Source organism: Meles meles, chromosome X, assembly GCF_922984935.1.
Source record: "Meles meles chromosome X, mMelMel3.1 paternal haplotype, whole genome shotgun sequence".
Taxonomy (NCBI): domain Eukaryota; kingdom Metazoa; phylum Chordata; class Mammalia; order Carnivora; family Mustelidae; genus Meles; species Meles meles.
In genome coordinates, this window is record NC_060087.1 from 129,356,899 (window position 1) to 129,378,839 (window position 21,941).

The window sequence follows — 21,941 nt, forward strand, 5'->3', positions numbered from 1 at the left end:
CAACCCATGCTGGTATTACTGCATTCTCCCAACAACCTTAGTTGGCAATCAAGCTCAGCATGCAAGTTACTTAGATTGAGCAGAGTAATAGCAAGGTCCAAGTGTAGGGCCAGGGAGAGAGCTTCCAAGCCTTCGGCTAGCCATGGCTGGGAGAGAAGTTGGGTTAGGGAGGGCCAGACACAGAACCTCGTAGTCTTAGGCATGAAGAAAACTTTGGGGGAGACCAGGGCAACTCTTGCTGGTCTTTAAGGCAAGATGTTGTTGGAAGACAAAAGTGGAGAGGAACCCCATTGTCCCCATCTTCACCTTCTGCCAGCGCCTTGTACATCTGTGTTCCAAAGACATACTTCTCAGCAGTTTGCTGACTTGGACTAGAGGGACCGTTTCACCTCGTCTGCCTTTTTCTTGGCAGGTGTCAGCTCCTCAGGCAAGTCCTGAGGCTTTCCAGGACCCTGAAGAATACTCACCAGGCCATATCAGCTATTTCATGTCTGCTGAGCAGTCTAGCTTGGACGAGAACCAGCCCCAGCAGTACTTTCATAACGAACCTTGAGAGAAGAGGGGCAGACAGGCCAATGAGGCCTGCGTGGCCAGGGGACCTCCAAGGCTCACAGAGTCCCCTGGAGTAGGGGTTGGGGGGGTGTATATTTTCTTTTCTTTCCTGATAAGTTCTGTCTGGGATTGTCGAGCACAACCCATTTCTTGGAAGGTATATTGCAGAGGCAGCCTGTGATCTCCAGTGTGCTGATGTGTGACAGCAGCTGGGTCCCAGCAGGAGACTGCTGTCCCTCACCTTCCTGCCTGGCCTTGCACACACCTGTTCTACCATGGGCGAGCAGGCTGCAGAGTCTACTCAAGTTCAAATACCGTTTTTTGTTTTTTTGTCTGTTTATTTGTTTGTTTGTTTTTCTGCCAAGAAACATCTTCCAGCATGGTGTGCAATCTAGTAAGATGCTGTTTTGTCTTAAGCCACAGTTATGTTGGGGAAATCACAGGTAACAGCCTTCCAATGATGGGAAGCTGAAATCAGGTGAACATAGGTGCTTTGTACTAAAATAATCACAGCCCAGTGCTTAATAAATACCTTTCATTGCAACTCTCTGTGAACTTATGATTGGTCTTTGGAACCTAGAAATGGTACTGACCTAGTTGACTGGTACTGGGGTCCTGAGTAAAGGGCTCATTTCCTGCACTTGAGCCCCTCATGGGCACCTCTGCTCCCTGCCACATTTGCAGAGACCGATGGCTTCTGCCACCCTGAGTAACCGTGTACCCAGGCCCTCTGTGTGGCTGAAGCCTGCTGGCTCTTTCATTGATGCTGAGGGCAGCCACAGGCTTACTGGGTGCAAACCAGTGGGCTTAGACTAGGCTACCCACTCTGTGGAGACCATGCTCTGCCTCATGCATCACCCCTGAGGTGAGCCTGGATGTTTTGCATGCATGTTCCTTCTCTCCTGCCTGTAGCTTTTCCTCCAGGGGGGTGCTCCCTGGAGGGAAGGTGATTTGTTCTCTGGCTAGATACCAAATAGAGCATCTTTCCAACTGTCTGCACAGGGGCCAAGAGGAGGAGAGCAGGAAGCGCTTGAACAACCTTATCAGAAGTCATCCGGAGCCTTTAATGTCCGTCTTTAGATAATGAGTCATTATTTTATTACTTACTTACTTACTTACTTATTTTGAATAAGTGAAAGGAAGCCCCCAGTCTCTAGGGAGAAGTTAAAGGGGGCTCATGAGGCCTCACACACACAGGAAGATTTGGGCATTCTTCAGGAAATCTGATCTCTACCAGTGTGGTCTGGACTGAATGTGTCCCTCTCCAATTCATGTATGGAAACCCTACCCAACAATGTGATCATATTTGAAGGTAGGTCCCTTGGCAAGTGCTCAGCTTCAGATGAGGTCATAAGGGTGGGCCTCCCACAGTGGACTTAATGCCCCTATAAGAAGAGACACAAGGAGCTTTCTCCCTCTCTCACCTTGTGTGCACAAAAAAGAGGCCATGTCAGCCCAGAACAAGATGGTGGCTACTTACAAGCCGAGAGAAGAGGTATCAGAATAGAACCTACCTCTCTGGAACCTTCATTTTGGACTTCCATCCTCCAGAACTGTGAAAAATAAAGGTCTGCTGTTGAAGCCCCCCATCTATGGTATTTTGTTATGGCAGTCTGGGCTGACCAAAACACAGGGGCTATTTGCTTCTTGGCACGTCCCTTTGTAGCCATTGGGAAAGAGCAGCTGAAGGCTCACCTGCCACAGTCACTCCTCGGCCCATTGTGTTCGGCAGAGGTAGAAAATTTCCAAGAACCAGTTCTCTTGGGCTGCCCTGTAGAGATGGCAGTGGAGAAGTCAGGCCCTTGATACCCACCTTGACTGTGGATGAGCAGAGTTTGAAGTGACGGGCATTCTGGGGGTGTTGGCAGGGACTCTGTGGCCTCCTGCCCTGGTAGCTGCCTTTCTTGATCGTGGGATCACCTTCCCCTCCTGCCGGACTGTACAGGGAGGACTGCATGTGTACAAACCATGCTGCACTTGTCAGAGTGAGGAGAGGGTGTGCACAGAAGCCCAGGCTCAGAGGTCCTGAAGTTGCCTTGTAGTCCCTGTGCGGGTAGAGGGTAGCATGTGGCTCGGCAGGCTCCTTCAGTCTATGCAGTCAGCTGGTAGTGTTCTGACCACTCCGACCATGGGGGAGGCTCAGAGGCTTACTGTGAAGTAACAATGGTTCCCATGGCTGGGCCTGCTGTCCCTAATATGAACATGATTTGCTCCTGCCTCCTTTCTCCCTTTATAAGAATGACACACTCCCATCAGGATGCAGCTGAGGCCCTGTTCTGCCTTGGACAAGCCACTTAAGCTCTCTGAGCCTCAGTTTCTCCATCCAAAAAAAAGGAGGGAGAATGAGATGATGTTTTTCCTGCGCAGCTCTCAGAGTAGGTAAGGATAAATGGAACGGTAGAGCTGGAAGAGGTTTTGGGAAATGCACCATAAAAGCTGATGAGCCTGAAGGCATTTGGTCGTGATTATTGTTTGAATGCAATGTCTAGAGTGTGCCTTGCTGGGCCAGGACATGTCTGAATGGGTCCAGTTGATTCATGCTTCACCACTCCCTGGATTCAGACAAGGACCCTGAACTAGGAAGGTCTCTGGTCACCTTGGGCTGTGCCTCAATCAACGGCTTAGCTCCTGAGTCAGCCCTGGGATGAGGTTGTCAGAGGGTCAGAGGGGAAAGAGATCTTGGTCTGCTCTTTCTCAGAGATCCCCCACAGGAATAGCTGGAAGGACACCCCATTTTAGTGACACAAGGGCTCCAGATCCCAGAATCAATGCCCACATGCAAGATGGGCCAGTTGTGAGTTTGTTCTGTGTGTTACTGAAGTCAAACCATGGTGAGAACCAGGCAAATATTTCTCTGCTGCCCCTCTGGCTGTTCCAGGCCCACTCTCTGCTCCAAGGCATTCCTGCTTTTCCTGGCCCAGACCTTGGACTGGGCTTTAACTGCGGTTGGCTGGCACTTACCTTTTGGTTCATTTTCCCGGGCATGAGAACTGATTCCCCCAGCTCCAGAGAGTCTCCTGATGATTGTAGCCAGGGAGAAAGCTGCGTGTTCTCAGGCTTTGTAGGGGGCAAGGCTGACCGGGGTGGAGGAGGGCAGGGCAGCACGAGGGCAAGGGGTGACTGGTGTGCTTTTAGCAACAACAGACTCAGAAACAGGCATGAACTGAGGAGTGGAGCCTGGACTAGCCTTGCCCAGGGCAGGACAGAAGTTTGGACAAGACTTGAGTCAAAAAGAGTGGTCACAGAAGCTTCTAAGGCCACTGCTCAAACTGGAAAGAGTTAACAGCTATTCTCACGGTCTGTGCTAAACTAAACTGCTCCAGGAGGCCCTGGGGACTTCGCAGCCCACAACAACCAAGTTTCATCAGAGAAATCTTCAGATGCCACACCTGGAACTGCTCTATCACCCTCCTTCCCGGCCCACACTCTGTACACACGGTGCATGATATGCCTGGGCCACCTTGTCTTCTCTCTCAGGCTCTTCTTGGGTGTGGGAGAGTGAACTGGGGAAGAAAAGCTATTTCTCCAGCAGCCCAAGGGCAGACAGATCCCAGTGAATGGGTTGGAGGGGGGATTCCAAAGGCAAAGCAGGTCTTGCTCTTAGGATACCCACCCCAGCACCCCAGGCTCAGCTGCCTGGCTCTCCTGCCTGGGTGGCCTCCAAGAGGCAGCATCATTCTGTCTTGGCCCCTGACCACCATGGCCCACACTCTGATCACTGGCTGGGATACAAGTGTTGCCTGTTCCCTAAATTTCCCAGCTTTGCCATGCACCTCTGCTGGGACAGCTGTGGCTTCCTCCCTCACCCCAGCTGCTTACACAGGAGATCCAGGAGCCTCGGGCCCTGGCTGTCCTTCATACAACACAGTCACCAGCAGTCCCAACATTCAAAAGAGGGTGGCCCACAGCAATGCCGTAAAGAAGGTGGCCGCTGGCTGAGACCATTGTCACCTTACCATGAGCGCACAAGACTCGACGGTGGCTCAGTGTGGATTTGTTTACCTCTCCAGCATCCAGCCACATTGGCTTCCTCTGTCTGGGAAAGCACAGGAGTTGCTTTTCTCTCTGGGTTGGTGGGGGTCAGGGAGGCTGGAAGGACGTGACCGAAGTGCCCCAGCTACTATATGTGTCAGAACTTCCAGACACCACTCCCATGACCCACACATCAACTCATCCCTGGGTGGACTGCACAGCTTCCTCAGTGAGCAAGATTAAGTCTGGACAGAATAGAGTACTCCACACACAGCCTTAACTCAATATTCATGTGTTTTATGTGGCATCAGAAATTTATAAATGTCCCTGTTCCTGAATGCCTTTGATGAATAAAGAAGACTATGTCCATGGACAGTGCATCACTGGCTGATGCCCTCTGCAGCATCTCCAGTGTTCCAAGCATTTTGAAGATAATGAGAGCAAAGGTAGTGAATGAGAGTGAAGGGACATTCTGGGTGTGAACATTTTTTGGCCAAAATCACTGGGAAGGAAAGGGTGAGGGAGAAAGACTGTGCAGAGGGCAAGAGGGAAGGCAGGCATGGAAGCTTAGAACAGCAGCTTCTCTCACCAGGGTGAGGCCAGAACTTGTATCCAGCCTCAGGAGAGAGCACACCAAATCTTATCCCCAGCTCTCAAAATGGGCTACCACAATTGTAATGAAAACCCACTGCTTTATAGCTAGGACCCAATTACCTGTTTTGTAGGGGATATTAAATAATTGAGATGTGTTGTTTTCATGGGTAAGTAGACAATGTTGAATGGTTCTTCAGTGCTTATTAAATAAAATACAAGTTCTCGGCCTTGCATGGTCTGGTCTCACTCTTCCTTACCAGCTTCTTATCCCTCTTCCCTTCATAGACTCTGCCTCCAGCTTCTCTGAAACACTGGGTTTGACACAAGCCCTGGTCTTCCTGCACTCGTGGATTTGTCCCTATTCTGTATACCTGGCATGTCCTTCCCTCCCATCTCTGCATTTCCAACCTTTGTCCCTGATGCAGAACTCAGACGGGAAGCCCTAGTCTGTTCCATGTCCCCCTCCACCTCTGCTTGTGCCTCACTCAGAATATCTGTGTCTCTCTTCACCTCCTACTACACACGTGGCCCCTTCTAGAGTGAGCTACAGTGGGCAGAGATCAGGACAGGTCTTAGAGGCCCACAGAATACCTTGCCTTACAGATTGAGCCTTTTGTCTACAAATGTTCCAGTGAACATCTTTGTAATGGAGTCCTTAGCAGTCACCTGGAAAACTTCATAAAGAAAAACCCAGCTACCTGAGGCAGGATCATCGAGTGGGAAGTCAAGCTGGTGAGGCCCTCTTCTTGGGCAACTTCCCAGCAGCTGGGAGGGGCCATGAAGTCCCTGGGGCCAAAAAGTATCCCCCTGCCCCAGCCCTGGGCCCCAGCAAAGCCTTCCTCCTCTGTTCACCTAATATTTAGCTCAGGTGTATACGCCCATAAGCTTCTCAGTGTTAACCAGTAAACCTGTAGCCCTTCCTCAGACTTCTTCCTCAAGGAGAGACTCGGAACCCTGCAGGGAGATGGGGGCAGGGAGGGGAGAGCAGGGGGAATTGACAGTGACAACTAAATGCCAAGAGGCCTGAAACTTCCAGAGCCATGGATGTTTCCCGCCCAGATGGAGGCCTTGGCCCTGAGGGTCAAAGGGTAATTAACCACATGGTCACCTTGTTGATGAAACAAAACCCACAACCCTGAAGAATCAAAACATGTCAAAGGCACAGAGGCAAAGGTCAACAGACAGGACAGACAAATTGCAGTATTTAGAATCGTGCATTCAAGTGTTTGTGTAATCTATTTAGAGTTCTAGCCCACCAGCTTGTGGGGAAGGTAGGTGGGAGGGGGCTGAAAGTTCAGCTGAGGTGGGCTGTGACTTCAGCTGAGAACCTGGCAAAGGGGAGGATTTACACTCACAACCTTGGAGCACATGATCTGCTCAGAAAGGCAGACTGCACACATGGATGAGTGTCTGTGACAGCAAGAGACCCAGAAAGGAGCTGGGGCCACCCACGTAAGTGCTGCTCCTGTATTCTTTCCCCTCAGTTGCCTGAGGGCAAAGCCCAGCAGTTTCCATCCGGAATGTGGTGCTGAGGAAAGCAGGACATTGAACTTTTATGGAAGAGTTCTACCTGCTATCTACCCTCTTGCTGTGAAACTTTGGGCGGATCACTCAACCTCCCTATGCCAGTGGTGACTCTCTGGAACATAAGGACAAAGACAAGAGACCTGCTCCAGAGCCGGGACTAGAGCCATGAGCTTTCCTGGGTGAAGGAACAAATGAATGAATGAGCAAACAAATGTCAGTCTGGCCCCCGCCCGTCTGACTCCTCCTCAGTGCTAATGAAGACACAGAGGGCTGTCTGGTCCCTGAGAGGATTGACCTACTGCAGATACTTGCTGCCTTCACAACCCCACTCTTTGTCCATTCAGGTCCCCTTTTCTGGTCCTTTCTGCTCAACTTACAAGCATTCTCAGGACAAGCCCCCACTTCAGACCCACTTCCTCTTTAATGGCTGAACTTTCCTCCCCCCTCAGCTCTCTGACCCCCACCTGGAAATGATACATGACTCCCAAACCTCAATAACCCACCCCTGCTCTCCCTGCTGGCCTCCAGTCCTGTAGATCCAACTGCACACCTGGCGATGGGTATTAAGAGGGCACCTGATGTGATGAGCACTGGTTGTTATATGCAACTGATGAATCATTGAACACAACATCAAAAACTAATGATGTGTTACATGCTGGCTAATAGAATGTAATAACAACAACAAAAAAAGATCCCACTGCACATTGGACATCTCCCTGTGGGTGTCCCCCAATCTCTTCACCAGCTCCCCTCTCAGTCACCCAAGCTAGCAGTCAGACATGGTCCTTGACTCCTGCCTTACCCCAGACTATCCTATTAGGCATAACACTCTGTTTCCTCCACTGACACACAGCTGGAGCAGGGAAACTGTGAATGAATATGGGAGTGAATGAATAAACAGAGGGCTAGGTGGTTTATACGGTCTTTGTGAGCCCAGCACAGTCTGGGCATGTAGATATCAGGGAAGATCTGTTGGGCAATGGACTCTCTCGCCTCCACCAGAGCCTTTCCAGTCCCTTACTTGGGCACAAACACACCTCCAAGCTCTGGACACTTGGCTCTAGAGGCCCTTGATGTCGGGGCCAGCCTGTGAGGCTATATACTATGGTAACAGCCTCAAGAAGTAGGTTTGATGAGCTAGGACATAGGCTGAGCTTCTTGGTGCCAGCTTCCCAGACCTCAGGGTGCCCAAGAGAACACTCAGAGTCTCTTCCTATGGTTTCTCAAGGCTGGGGTATTGGACAGAGCCCAGACACGGGCCAGGAGCACAGGACTGGTACCAGTGAAGATGTTTCCCTTATCTGTGCCTTGGGGCTCATGGTTTCTTCTGTTCCTGCCTTACACACCCCACCACTAGTCATCTGGTGGTACCAACAGTAGGCTCCAGCTGGTAGGCACCACCACTCACGCCCATGCCTTAGGGAAGCTTAGAGCAGTCAGAAGGGTCATTGGAGCTCTGGCCACAGGCCCCCAAACTTTAGGCGGGGCTTGGTCAGACTCATTTCTTGTCGTCTCTTGCCCCCTGGCGTACGGTTGCAGTATTGCAGCCCTCCCGTGGCCTCCCTTGTGACCAAACCAAGTAACATTTCCTGAGCACCTACTCCGGCCCAGACCTTATGCTGGCAAAATTCTATTCTCAAGACTTTGGTCCAGCCCTTGGTCAGCTCCCTGGTATCCCCAACTTCTCTACTCTCCAAGTGCTTTCAGAGTCACCGTCCATTATGTAGTCACTCCTGTTCCTTCTTTGCTTTGTCAAAATCGCTGGCAAATCCCCAACTTTGCATGAACCCAACTATCTGTCCTCTGTGTGCCTGCACTTAAGTGTCTCTGGGCTGCTAGGGAGAACTACCATAGATTTATGATCTCCAGCCTCATCCAGACACACCTTTGTGCTCAGAAGGTCTTCCATTTTTTGTGTTTGCCAGTCCCATTCTCAGAATGGTGACTCACTCTTTCAAAGTCTTTATGTCTTTTCATTTCCTTCTTGCTTGCCTCGTCTGTGTTTGATTTAGAAATAGGAGGATGTGGAATGGAAATTCCCTTGTCATCCCATCACCAAGCCTCTCAGCCTATCTTCCTCTGTACTCCTTTCCTGAAGCTAAAATGGCAGAAGTATCCTTTCTTCTTTCTAGGCCAATGCCTTCTCTGCATTCTAAATGCCATCCCCTCTCACAGACCCCTCTCTCTCACACATCACCTGATTTCCCCTCTCTACCTGACCAGTTTCATCACCATGCAGACATGCTGTAATATTTCCTGTCTTGAACAAAACTCCTTCCTCGACTCCCACATTCCTCCTCAGCAAACACATTTTTCTGTTTCCTTTTCAAGTGCCGGCTGCAAGTACTGTCTCTTCTTCCTGTCTCTCCCCAGTGTCGTCATCAACAGCTCAGATCCAGCCTCAGTTCCTACCCCTGAAATAGCTCTTACTAGGGTTGCTGATGAACTCCATGTTGTCAAGTTCTTTCTGCACTTCTCTTCCCAAGTGTTGTTACTCTGGCTGTTTGCAGTATTGATCCACTGGACAGTCCCTTCTGTTGCCCCCATCTCCTACCTCACTGGCTGCTCCTTCTTACAATCCTGTGCTGGTTCTTCCTCCTCACTTTTTAAACCCTGGAAAGCACAGAACTGGAATCTTGGGCTTTTCTTTACCTCCAGTCCCATAGCTTTAAGTCAGTCACACACACACACACACACACACACACACACACACACACCCCTTCCTTTACTGAACCAGACTCATAAACAACTACCCACTTTATAATTCAAAACTTAAATAACTTATTGGCATTTAAATTTTAATATGTCCCAAACAAAACCTTGAGACCCCACAAGCCTGCCTCATAGTTTTTTCTCTTTCAGTAGATCAGACCCTCATTCATCTAACTCCTTAAGCTACTATCAGGGGTATGCTTTGAATTGTATCCTCCAAACATTCATATGGTGAAACCCTAACTCTCTAATACTTCAGAATGTGACCTTATTTGGAAATATGGTCATTGCAAATGTTATTAGTCAAGATGAGGTCATACTGGAGTAGGGAAGGCCCCTGACCCAATAAAATTGGTATCCTCTCAAAAAGGGGCAACTTGAACATGCGAGGTTGGGGGGATGCTTCTATACCTCAGCGAACTACAAGAATCTGGGGGAGAACATTGTCTCTCACAGCCTCCAAAGAAAACAATCTTACCAACACCTTGATCTTTTGCTTCTAGCTTCCAGAACTGTGAGATAATACATTTCTCTTGTTTAAACCACTGTTGTGGACTTAATTATGTCCCCTCAAAATTCATGTGTTAAAAGCCTAAACCCCAATGTGACTATTTCCAGAGAGGGCTTTTAGTGAAGTAATTGAGGTTAAATGGAGTCAGGAGCTGGGACCTAGTCCAATAGGACTGGTGTCTTTATAAGAAGAGGAACATCAGAGATTCCTCTCTCACTGGGCACACACAGAGGAATGGCTATGTGAGGACACAGTGAAAAGGCAGCCATCTGCAAGTCAGGAAGGAGGCCCTCGCCAAGAACCGCATTTGAAGCACCTTGATCTGGGATTGGTAGCTTCGAGAACTGTGAGAAAATAGATGTCTTTTGTTGAAGCCTGCCCCATTCTGTACCCAGTTGGTGGCACTCTAGACAACCAATGCACTCAGGGTCACTCTGAACTACTTCTTTCTCCCAAACCCTTTGCATCCACCCAACATGCATATCTTGTTGGCTCTCCCTCCAAAGTTGATCCAGAATCCATCTACTGCTCTCCACCCCAGAAGTTCCCACCATCATTTCCCACACTACATAACATGTTAGCTTTCTAAGCAGGCAGTTACAGAACTTGCAAATGATACATTTCTGCAGTGTGTCTTTTCCAATATGTATGCCTCTTGTTTCTTGTCCTAATCTTAGTACACTGTTTTAACTAAAATCGCCTCCCTTGTTAGAAACTCTCATAACAACACAAATCATCTCCACTTCTACTCATATATGAATTTGTTGAATAAGTAGGTAAATAGACTTACCCATATTGAATAAATAACAATGTAGTTTCTGCCCCCACAGCTGAACTATATTGCAAAGTGGGGTGGAGATTGATTCCCCACTCTCTCCAAGTCCAGGGCATAGGGTGGCCAATCATTAGGTGTATGTTGAAAAGAAGAAAGAAATAGAGATGTTTAATGAAAGCAAGCAGTGGTTTGTGGGGGAATGTCAGCACAGGCTTCTAATGGTCTTAGCTCTAAATGGATGTCACCAGTTAGAGAAGGTTGGGGGTGGGTGGGGTGAACATTATAGGAAGAGGAAATAGACACAATAAAGGCCTGGGAGCTATGAAAGTGTTATAACCCCACCTCACTCCAAGAGCTTCAACCCCCTCTAAGCTTCTGGATTTATGTTTTGCTTTAATTGCAAAGCCATAAAAAAAGTATGAAATATCTTTCTGATCCGTGCGTGAATGGGGCTTTTTATGTTTAAAAAAAGGTGGAAAGAATTGCAAAAGAGAAACAAAACAATAGATTTATCTTCATTTGAATAATAAATGTTTGTATGCCAAGAAGATAAGCAACAGTAAAAGGCAAGCAAGAGCTTAAATACGTGTACCTAATGTGCACAGAGCATATGTGAATCAGTAAGAAAAACACTAAGATTGCAGCCCAGATAAGAGCATAAACAATTCACAGAAAAGGGATATAGTGAATGTTTGAAAAAATAAACATGATAAAAATATAATCCAAAACAATGAAATATTTAAATAATTTTTACCAAAAAATTGAGTTACAGTTTCTTGCTGGAAAGGGTGAGCTGAAAACACCTTTCTGCACTGGGATTTGTTACAGTCTTGTATAACAACTCAGCTCTTCAGGGTCAAACCCTTTCAAGGTTCATATTCTGTAACAAGGACTTTTATTGCTAGGGAATCACCGTACTACTTTTAAGAAGTTCTCACTTACATGAGGACATGGTGAATGCAGAGCTGGGTAGACTCTCTGTAATCCATATCACCCTTGATTTACAAGAATTCAGTGGTTATTCATTGAGTTGGATTAAGCTGAAAAATGAATAGAACTCTGAAAGGACTAGACTACTCTGTAAAACTTCACTCAAATGTAACTGCTGGAGATGCCCCCCAACTAATTCAGGTACAGGTGAACCCGAAAGGTCACTTTCACACTTGAAACCCCAGCCCCGTCCAATACACATAAGTGCTGTTTGGTAATCTTGGTCAGTCGCTTGTCTTCCTGTTTATGTAAAGAAGGAGGAGAAGGAGAGGAGAAGAAAGATAACGAGAAGGAGGAGGAGGAGGAGGAGGAGAAGAGCAATAACAGCATATTTATTTAAAAAATTTTTTTTCCATACACAGCATCATTTACAATAGTGAGAAACAGAAACCTAAGCCTCCAGTTACCTGAGGAATTGTTAGGAACATTTAAAAATATTTAAAAATACTGTTGTTAAAAAAATACTGCAAATAAACAAAAGTTATTTAATCACATTCAATTCTACTCCTGATTAAAATAACAAGTAGTGAACTCAGAATAAAGGAGTTCTTCATCAACATGATACTTTAAATGTATCTGAACCAACCGTAGATAAAATGTTGTTATGCATCCTGAGTCTGAGACATTGCCATCAAAGCCAAGGACAGGACATTGCAGTAGGAACAGAACAAGAAACAAATGGCATGCATATTGGAAAGGAAAAGACACATTTATCATTATTTGCAAATTCTATGATTGTCTACTTATAAAAGTAAGAAATGTTTTTAACAAGGCAGATAAATACAGGATAACTTTTACAAAACCCAGCACCTTTCTCATAAGCCAACAATAAGCAGACAGAAAAAAAGATCCAACTTGCAACTGCAAGAAGTATATGTATGTTATATAATATATAAATATATAATGTATGCCATGTATAATAGAATACTTATAATACATAATGTATAACATATATGCATATTTTTAAATGCTTCATGTGTGGTTTATATATATAAATTATAAATCATACACATATATAAATGTGTTTATAATATAGTTTATATATATATTATATATAGTTTATATATATATTATACAAAAATGTTTAAAAATATGCAGAACCTATAAGAATAAATAAGAAAAAAGGTAGACAACCTTACTGAGGGACATCACACAAGACTTAGGAAAATAAAGAGAAATACCAAGACCTTGTTTTTTTCTGTTTGTTTTTCAGTAATCTATACCCTCAACCTTGGGCTTGAACTCCTGATCCTGAGATCATGAGTCACATGCTCACTGGCTGAGCCAGCCAGGGACCCTGAGAAATACCAAAAGCTTGACTGAAAGAAATTGCATTGTAAAGGTATCAGTTCTCCCTAAATTTAATCCATACATGTAAAGCAATTATAAGCAAGATAACAAAGGTGTTATTTTTCTTTCGTAACTTGATGAAACTATTCCTGAGTCTAGATGGCGGAGCAAATAAGCAATAATGAAATTTGGGAGGAAAGAAATAGAATTGACTGGGGGCAATAGGTGAGAGGGTACTTGACCCACTGTGTATTGCCTGCGCGTTAGAACTTCACTGTGTGTGACTGGACTAAGAAGATGAATGGACTAGACCAGAAACAGAGCCAACAATACAGAAGGACTGGTGCTTCCCTGTGTCATAGCTGAGACTTCAGAGTTGTTTACAGGTGAGTCTTTGGCGGGGTCAGGAAGGACTGTCCGGGGAGGACTCATGAAGCCTCAGGAAATAGTTCATATGAAAGAAATGCAGGGCAAGGGACAGTTAGTGGATATGGCAGAGGCCCAAGCCCCATAAGCCTTGTCTTCTCTCCAGTGCTGCTGGAGAAATGATGGTGTTCCTCAAATATTAAACAGAAAAATACAGCTTAAACCCTAGTTTAAATCTTAAACCAAATTCAATTCTGAACAGATGAAAAATTTACATGTTGGGGCACCTGGGTGGCTCAGTGGGTTAAGCCTCTGCCTTCAGCTCAGGTCATGATCCCAGGGTCCTGGGATCGAGTCCTGCATCGGGCTCCGGGCTCGGTGGGGAGCCTGCTTCTCCCTCTCACTCCTCCCTTACCCCGCTGTGTCACGAGGCGCGCTCCCTCTCTGAAATAAAGAAATCAAATCTTTAAAAAACTTACGTTAACTAATGAAAACATAAATATGTACAGTGAAAACAATAAACGTTTTAAATGTTGGGGGCGGAGAAGGCCGTTTCAAGCATGAGATAGCAAAGGGAGAAAATGGTCCAATGCCTCAGATGTGTGTACCAGCGACAGCATTGTTTACAACGGAAACTAGGAATAGGAAGCCCGAGAGAAGTCGTTGTTGCCCTGCCAGGGAGAGACACCCATGGGATCGCGAGGCCTTGCTGAAGGGGAAAAAACTCACCATCCCTTTGTGTGTATGTGAGAGAAAATACCTACGTAGAAGAAAATATCAGAAGGATAGACCCCAATTACTAATTACTAACGTGATTCTCACCAGGTGGTGTGATTAGGGGTGATTTCAACCTTTTGGTTTATGTATGGATGTTTTGTCTTAATATTTTAATAATGTGCATGCTATGACTTTCATAATTTGATAAAAACAAAGGAAATTAAAAAAGTCTTTACATCGTGTGAACTAAATGATGTAAAATCAGATTTGTGGAATGAAAAACAGGAAGGCAATATATACAAATTTTAATAATGGCTTTACTGGCTGGTGGGATTTCTAAAATTGCCACAATGGGAGCATATTACTTTTTTTATGATCAGAATTGAAAAAAAATATACAATTCTTGGGCTGTGTGGTGGTGGGAAACAAGATTAGAAAAGGGGGAAGGAGTCCAAATTACAAACAGGTCTGGGAGGCAAACCCGCTGCAAGGAAACACAGATGAATCAGAAAAATGGCAGGGAGTGGCAGGTGCTCTGAAGGAAAGCACCCCAGGGCTGGGAAGTAACTAGAAGCGGGGAGCAGAGGGGAGTGGTCTCCTCCACACGGAGCTCCCCGCCTCACGTTCCACAAGGATCTGGTGACAGGCAGCACATAAGGCGGGCGCTCTGGCACTGAGGAGCCAATTCCATACTTCAGCAAGGCACTGGTGTAGTTGGCACTGTCGCCGAAAGGTGGAGAGGGCCACGGGAGAAAGTCCCAGCACTTACCGGATGCAGGCAAGTGTTAGGTCAGTGCTGGGACTTTCCCCCGTCGTCCTCTCTTGTTAGGTCATGCAACTGATGCCATCTCAGACTTGATGAAACGTCTACATTGTGCTTATTTGTTAATGTGTCATCTGTCATCCCTACTGCACTGTCCCTGCGGACAAAGGCTTCAGTTGACTTGGATGCTGTGGCCCCCAGCCTCTAGAACATACCTGTGCATAGTGAGTGCTCAATGAACAAGTGCAAACATCCTGAGGTGGGGATGAGTTCGTGATGTTCCTGGAATAGCAATGAGGCCTGTAGCTAGAGCCCTGTACCTTCTGACCACCACACTTGTCATTGGGTACCTCATACCTTCCATTAGCATCCTTTCCCTTAAGTGTCTGCCCTCAAAGACCGAGGCTGGTGGCTGGTAACTCTGCTGCTTGGTGAGCCTTCCAGTCAGTCAATGGCTCTGGGAAGCTCAGTCCTCTTTTGAGCACCAGCATGATTCTGGCTTCCCACCCCCCAAACAGAAGAGTCAGGGACAAGGGATGTATTTGGATTGCAGGTGGGAGCCCTCCAGCATGGTTGATGGAACTCCTGTGATAACGGGATCCAGACAAGACTGACACAGGAAAGGAATGGACCTGTGGGGGGCCCTGGTGGTGGCTACAGTGTCCACTGTGTCCAGGAGGTGGCAGTAGGGAAAACAAAATGCAGGACTGAGGTTGCTTGTCTGCTTAAGCATCTTTTTCCGGAGGAGGGTATGTGTGTGTGTGTATGTTGGGACAGTAGGGATGTGTGGTTGTGATGAGCTAGATGATGGCCACGCACACCTGTCTTTGGTTCCCCAGTCCTATGCAGCAAAGTCTTTGAGAAATACTGGTCTAGAGGTTCCTCCACCCTCGTATCAGGGCAGGTGGCCAAAGGGACGATGACTGCCCAGGGAAAGGGAGAGAATTCCACTGCCAAGGCAGAGGGGCCAGGGATTCTGAAGGAACTCTCTCTTCCTCTTTAGGGAAAGTCTAGCCTCCAGCCTTGGGCTCTTCCTCAGCTGTCCTTCAGAAGCTGCTCTCACATAGTCAGAGCCAGAATAGGAGCTGGAATAGGAGTAAGGGAGAAGGTATTGATGCTCGGGAATAGACCTAGAACCAGAAGGGGTCTGGGTCCAAGATGGGGTGGGGCTGAGGGACAGACACACAGAGTTTTTGTGTAGGAGAGATGGTCAGGGCTGGGGGAGCTTTGTGGAGGAAGTAAGCCTCTGGGCAACATGAAGCTGAGGGAGCAGATAGAGGAAGCTTGATGGTGAAGCTCAGTTAATGGCTGAGGAACAGATGAGAAGCAGGAATGTCACTGGGGGCTGATCTGGAGGTCAAGCCCAAGGAGAAGGTGAGGTGAGGGTCAGTGCTAGGGTTGAAGTGGGGAGACTCTGGGAGCATAAATGAAGCTACAAATTGTCACCATGCACTGGCCTGGCTTGTGCAGCCCATGCACTGGGAGGCTCCAGGAACCGGTTAGAATCAGGATGACCCGATGTCCCCTATCCCCCTTCCCAGCTTTGGTGTCCTCCATTGTACTTCTGCCAACTGCTTTCTTAGGTATCCTCCATGTTTGTTAGTTTACTGTCTCTTTTCACTGACCAGAATAGAAGCAGAGAAGACATTGGTCTGTTTGATTCACCTTTCTGTCACCAGCACCAGGCATATCACTTGGCATATAGTAGGTGCCCAATTAAATGTTCAGGGGCAAGATTCAGGGAACTTATGGTGGATTGAGACATGGGGTGTGGCACTTGCTAGGGTGTAAGCTCAGTGGTGGGGTGACCTTCAGAGGAAGTGAAGTTGAGAGAGGAAGGAGGTTCTGGAAACTGGTGAGTCTCAGGAATGGGGTGCCCCTCAGGTTGATGCTAAAGACAAATAATGGAATAAGGGATTGGGGAGGAGATAAAGCTTCAAGGAGTCTGGTATAAGACGTGGCTAAATGTGTACATTCTTGGTGATGTCAGTAGCCACAGAAATGGTTCAAACCCCTGGTCTCCCAGTCTCTTGACCTGCTCTTCCCTGATACTCTTTCCCTCCCCCTTACTCCTGTGGTCATATCCTAAGATCTTGCCATTATCTCTCACCACCACATCTCCACAATCTCTATTATATCCCCAAATTTGAAAACCAGCTTCTTCCTTTTAGAACTACAAGAACTCCAGCAATCCTTTGACTGCTACCAGGACCCTTCAACAAACAATTCTGCTGTTTTTCTCACTTCACCAAACACCGACTCTATCCTTACTTCTCTCTTTGCCCATTAATCCATGACCAATCATCCTCATTTCTCCCTAGAACCATGCAAAACTCCTGTGTCTCTCTGTCATTTCTTTGTACTCATGTAGGAAAATTCAGGGTTGATAAAATCCAACTTTCTACCTACTCTGGGTCTGCGTTCCTGAGATTGAACATGTCTGGTGAAAACCAGCGAGACACGCTGAGTAATTTCACTTTAAATTAATGGCCATTAAACTTCAAGTGGGCCCTTACTGCAGCCTAGCAATCATGCTACATTTCCATAGAGCACCCAGCCTTCCTGTCTCCCAGAACACTGTTTTAAGCCTTGTCTCCTTAAACGACCAATACTCCTCTCCCACCCCCACTCCCAGCCATGGCCTGACCTCCTGTGTTGCTGAGAAAAGAGAATCCACTAGAAGGAACCTGCTCCAAACTCTAACACCACCTCTCCCTCCTCCCTGCATCATCACTTTTTTCATTCTTCTTTTTTTTTTAAAGATTTTATTTATTTATTTGATAGAGAGAGATCACAAGTAGGCAGAGAGGCAGGCAGAGAGAGTGAGAGGGAAGCAGGCTCCCTGCCGAGCAGAGAGCCCAATGCGGGACTCGATCCCAGGACCCTGGGATCATGACCTGAGCCGAAGGCAGCAGCTTAAACCACTGAGCCACCCAGGCGCCCCATCACTTTTTTCATTCTTAACTGGCACACAAACATGTTCCCTGCTGTAATTGCTCCCACATTAAAACAATACTTCTATCTTGTTCCCTCATATTCCTATAACCATCATTCTCCTAGGTCTCCGCTCTCCTTTACAGCTGAACATTTCGAAAGAGTCCTTAGTCAGCACTCACTATTTCCAATTTCTCTTTCCTGACTCTGATCCACATGTAGCCCCCCACATCTCCATGGAAATTGCTCTGGAAGGCCGCCAGTGACCTCCACATTGTTAAACCCCGTGGTCAATTCTTTGTCCTTTTTCTAGTTCAGTTGGTAGGATTTGAAGAATTAGCCAATTACTCCTTCTTGATCCACTTTCTTCACTGTTTGCCTACACCTTGTTGCTCATTCTTTCCCAGTCTCATTTGCTGGTTCTTTTTCATCTGTCCTACCTCTAAATGTTGGGCTACCCAGGGCTCAGTTCATGGGTTGCTTTGTTTTTTCTATACTCACTCCGTAGTTGACCTCATCCAGTCTCATGACTTTTAATACCGCTTCTCATTCTCCAGTCCTGCTAGTTTCCCTGAACTCCACTCTCCTCTATGCAACTGACTTCATCACTGTCTTCCTCAATTCTATTAATGTACCTCCATCCTTCCCATTCCTCTGGCTAAAACCCTGAGAGCTGTCCTTGACTCCTGTCTTTCTGCGGTAGCCCAATACCAATCTGTCATCAAAACCTACCCAGAATCTGCCTGCGTCTCAGTGCTTCACTGCACCACCTAGTGTAAAAGACCATTATCTCTCACCTGGATTATTTCAAAGAGTCCCAAAATAGTCTCCCTGCTTCCACTCTTCTCTCTCTTTAATCTGTTCTCAGGAAGGCGCTCCATTGATCACTTGTATAAGAATAGATCATGGTACCCCTCAATGTGTCCCCACATCACTTTATCAGCCAAAGTCCTCGCAATGGGACGCAAGGCCCTGCATGATCTCTCACCACCTTCTGTTGTGACCTTCCTGACCTCATCCCCACTGTCCTCCTCTCTCAGTCCCTCCACTTCAGCACAACAGCCTCCTGAATGAAACAGTAATTCTCTGCACCTCAAGGACCCTTCTCTGTTTCATTCTTCTCCACAACACTAGTCATTACCCAACATCTTGTATCTTTGACTTTTTTTTTTTTTGTCTAAACTTCATGATGGTAGGCACTTTTGTTTATTTTATTGGCTCCTGTAATCCCAAGTCCTAGAATACTTCCTGGCACATAAATAAATATAAATAAATAAATAAATTTTTGATGTCTTTGTTTGCTCATCCTGCCCTGACGAAGTACCACAGACTGGCTTAAGCAACAGCAATTTATTTTCACACAATTCTGGAGGCCAGAAATCTGCGATCAAAGTGTCATCAGAATTGGTTTATCCAGAGGCCCCTCTCCTTGGCGTGTAGATGGCTGCCTTCTACCTGTGTCTTCACATGCTTCACGTGCCTTTTGCTGTGTGCCTGTGCCGTATTCTCCTCTTCTCACATGGGCATCAGACAAATTGGAGTGGGGCCCACCTTAATAACCCCACTTTAACTTAATGACCTTTGTAAAGACTCTGTCTCCAAATACAGTCACATTCTGAAGTAAGGGGGTTAGGACTTCAGCATGTGAATTGGGGAGGCACAATTCAGCCCCTGTACTTGCTTGATTGGTTATTCCATCTGCAAAGATGCACTGAGTCTCCTATGGGGTAAGGATCAGTGTTTAGGCTCAGGGAGAGGTGAGGCTTGGTGAGGATATAAAGGAGTAGGGGGCAGTAGAGTTCATAGAAGGATTCAATTCTGGGATGGATGAGGGTTGGGTAGGGAATGAGGTGCCAAGAGTGAATGACCCTGGAAGAGTGTACTTGTCTCAGCCAATAGATGAGACATAAGGATGCGGTTGGGGAGAGGCCATGGGGCAGAAGATGATGGAATCAGTGCAGTTGAGAGGTGAGGAAAGGAAGGATTGGCCAAGGCTTGCAGAAGGGAGGGGAGGAAATCAGAATAGCAGTGGGGTGGTTGAGACGCTGGAATAGGATTGAGAATGTTGAGAATAGGTGAGATTGCCTGCATACTTTGTGGGTCTTGGTGCAAAATGAAAATACAGGTCTCTTGTTCAAAAAGTATTAAGAATTAATAATTTCAAGATGGAGATAGCAGAGCCTTAAACCAAGCGTAGGGAACACACTCATAAAACTGGTCCTGCCTGATGGGATATGGATCAGGAATGGAGATAGGTTAGAAGTCAGGACAAGTTTGGGTAAAAAAAAAAGGTCTTTTCTCTTGCAATGCATGGGGAATTTTTAATAAAATATGGTCTGCCTTTTGCCATCTTTTATTGTTATTAACAACTGTACTGTACACTCTTTTGGAGGTGGGTCCTCCCACAATCCTTAGTGTCCTACATACGTGATTTTGATGTGGGCCAGGTGTGTTTGTTGAGATAGCAAACACCTCTTGGTAGCAAGGAAGAGAAGGGTGCACGTTGGGTGTGATGGAGATGGAGGAGAGTGAAGTCTCACAGGGAGACCAGAGCCTCTCTCTAGGGTTTAGATAATGAGGGTCTGGACTGCACCATTAGTGGGGGAGGTGTAATTTGGTTAGAAAATAAAGTCCTTGAGAGCACTAACCTGTCTGTCAGGTGCCTAGCCAAGGTGGATAAGCCAGTGGCCAAGCTTTTCCCATCCTGGCACAGACCAGGGGCTGTTCAGATCAAGATCTCAAAGCAGTTGTTGGGGAAAAGGAGGCCTTCAGTCCCCCGAAGCTGGTCCCTGGAATGTGGGAACCCTCCTGGGGGGGAATTAGAAAAACTAATGAGGAAGCCAAGGCCTGGAGGAAGCCTAGACTTGGGATCCCCACAGGGAGGAAACAGTGTCTAGAGCTTCTGGTGTATTGGGAACAACATCCTGGTGGTAAGCTGAAGACAGACCTTTACTCCAGCTCCTTACCTTAGCTCTGTGAGCATGAGGTGAGTGTGCCATGGACGAGACTCTGTTGGATGCAAGGGACACATGAAGAGACAAGGTCCTTGGCCCCAAGGTAGAGGAGGTGAGTGTGCAGCTCAAGTGAGCAACCGCCTTTGAGGGAACTCTTATGCTCATCATTCTCCTTGGACAGATGAGGAAATTGAGACGAGATGCGGAGAGGTTAAATCTCTTGCTCAGGATCCCAACTGCTATGCGGGTCTTGTCAGGAGCTGAAGCAGGCAGCGCGCTGCAGAGGGGCTGCTCTTCACCCTTCCCACCCTTGGCATCTGCAGACAGAGTGCTGAGAACCGAGCAGTCAGCGCGGGCTGGGGCGGGGAATCCTGCGAGACCTGAGGACAGATGTCATTTGAGCTATGTGGGAAGAATGAATGCGGCTGCACAGAGGCTGATAGTGGGAGGAAAGGCATTCGGGGCAGGGAGGGGACTAGAAGCTTAGGTGGGGGTGCTGCCAAGAGTGCCAAAGCCACAGACCCAGGCCTCACACACTGCAAGTTGTGTGAAGTTGCCTGTGGACACGGTTAAGATCCGGATGGGAAATTGGTGGTGGACTAGGAGACCCAGGAAGTAAGTTTCTGAAGAGAACCAAACTACCAACCAGGGCCCACCCTCTCTCCCCCTGAACTGAGAGAGGCTCTAAAGCATACACAGCCCTTTGGGCCCCAAAGGACCCCCGTTCTTATCTCCAGGGATCTTGATTTCTTTCTGTGAAAGCCTCAGAGAAGACTCTCAGAACAGGCAGCAGGGGTGGAGGGCAAAGCCCTGGGGGAGGGGGAGGAGAAAGTAGAGCAGGGACAAGGAGGGGTGGAGGGGCTGCTCAGCTCTGGGAACTGGACTGGAAGAGGCCCAAGGTGATGGAGGCCTTCTCCCTTATTTTCCACGACCCTGGCGGCAGGGCAGTTGGTATTTCTTGGCGCGGAATGGGGGCGGGGGTAGTTCTGGGTATGCCTTCTCAGGATCATCCTGCCGCAAACATCAAAATGGGAAAAGGGGTGGGAAAGGCACCCACTTCAGTTGCAAGGTGGGCTCCAGAGGTTCAGGGAACAAAAAGAACCCGGAAAACCCAGTAGGATGCACTCGACTCTTCTTCGGAACATTTGGCAGACCCAGAGCCTGAGCTCCCCCAGAACGGCCCTGCCTTCCCTTAGCAGTCACTCTCGTCGCGTGGTTCTGCTTGGACTAGTGTCATCTACCAGCGTCTGGTTCTGTCATGCCGAACTTCCCACACCGCGGGCT

The 21,941-nt window shown here is 47.3% G+C and overlaps 1 protein-coding gene across 1 annotated transcript in view; it reads left to right on the forward strand.

Annotated features, from left to right (window-relative positions):
* Nucleotides 1–553, forward strand: part of PASD1 (PAS domain containing repressor 1) — a 56,217-nt gene extending 55,664 nt beyond the window's left edge. The window contains exon 15 of the mRNA XM_045994842.1: nt 413–553. Within this exon, the coding sequence (XP_045850798.1) occupies nt 413–553 (141 nt within the window). The remainder of the gene's footprint in view (nt 1–412) is intronic.
* The last annotated feature ends 21,388 nt before the right edge of the window (nt 554–21,941 follow it).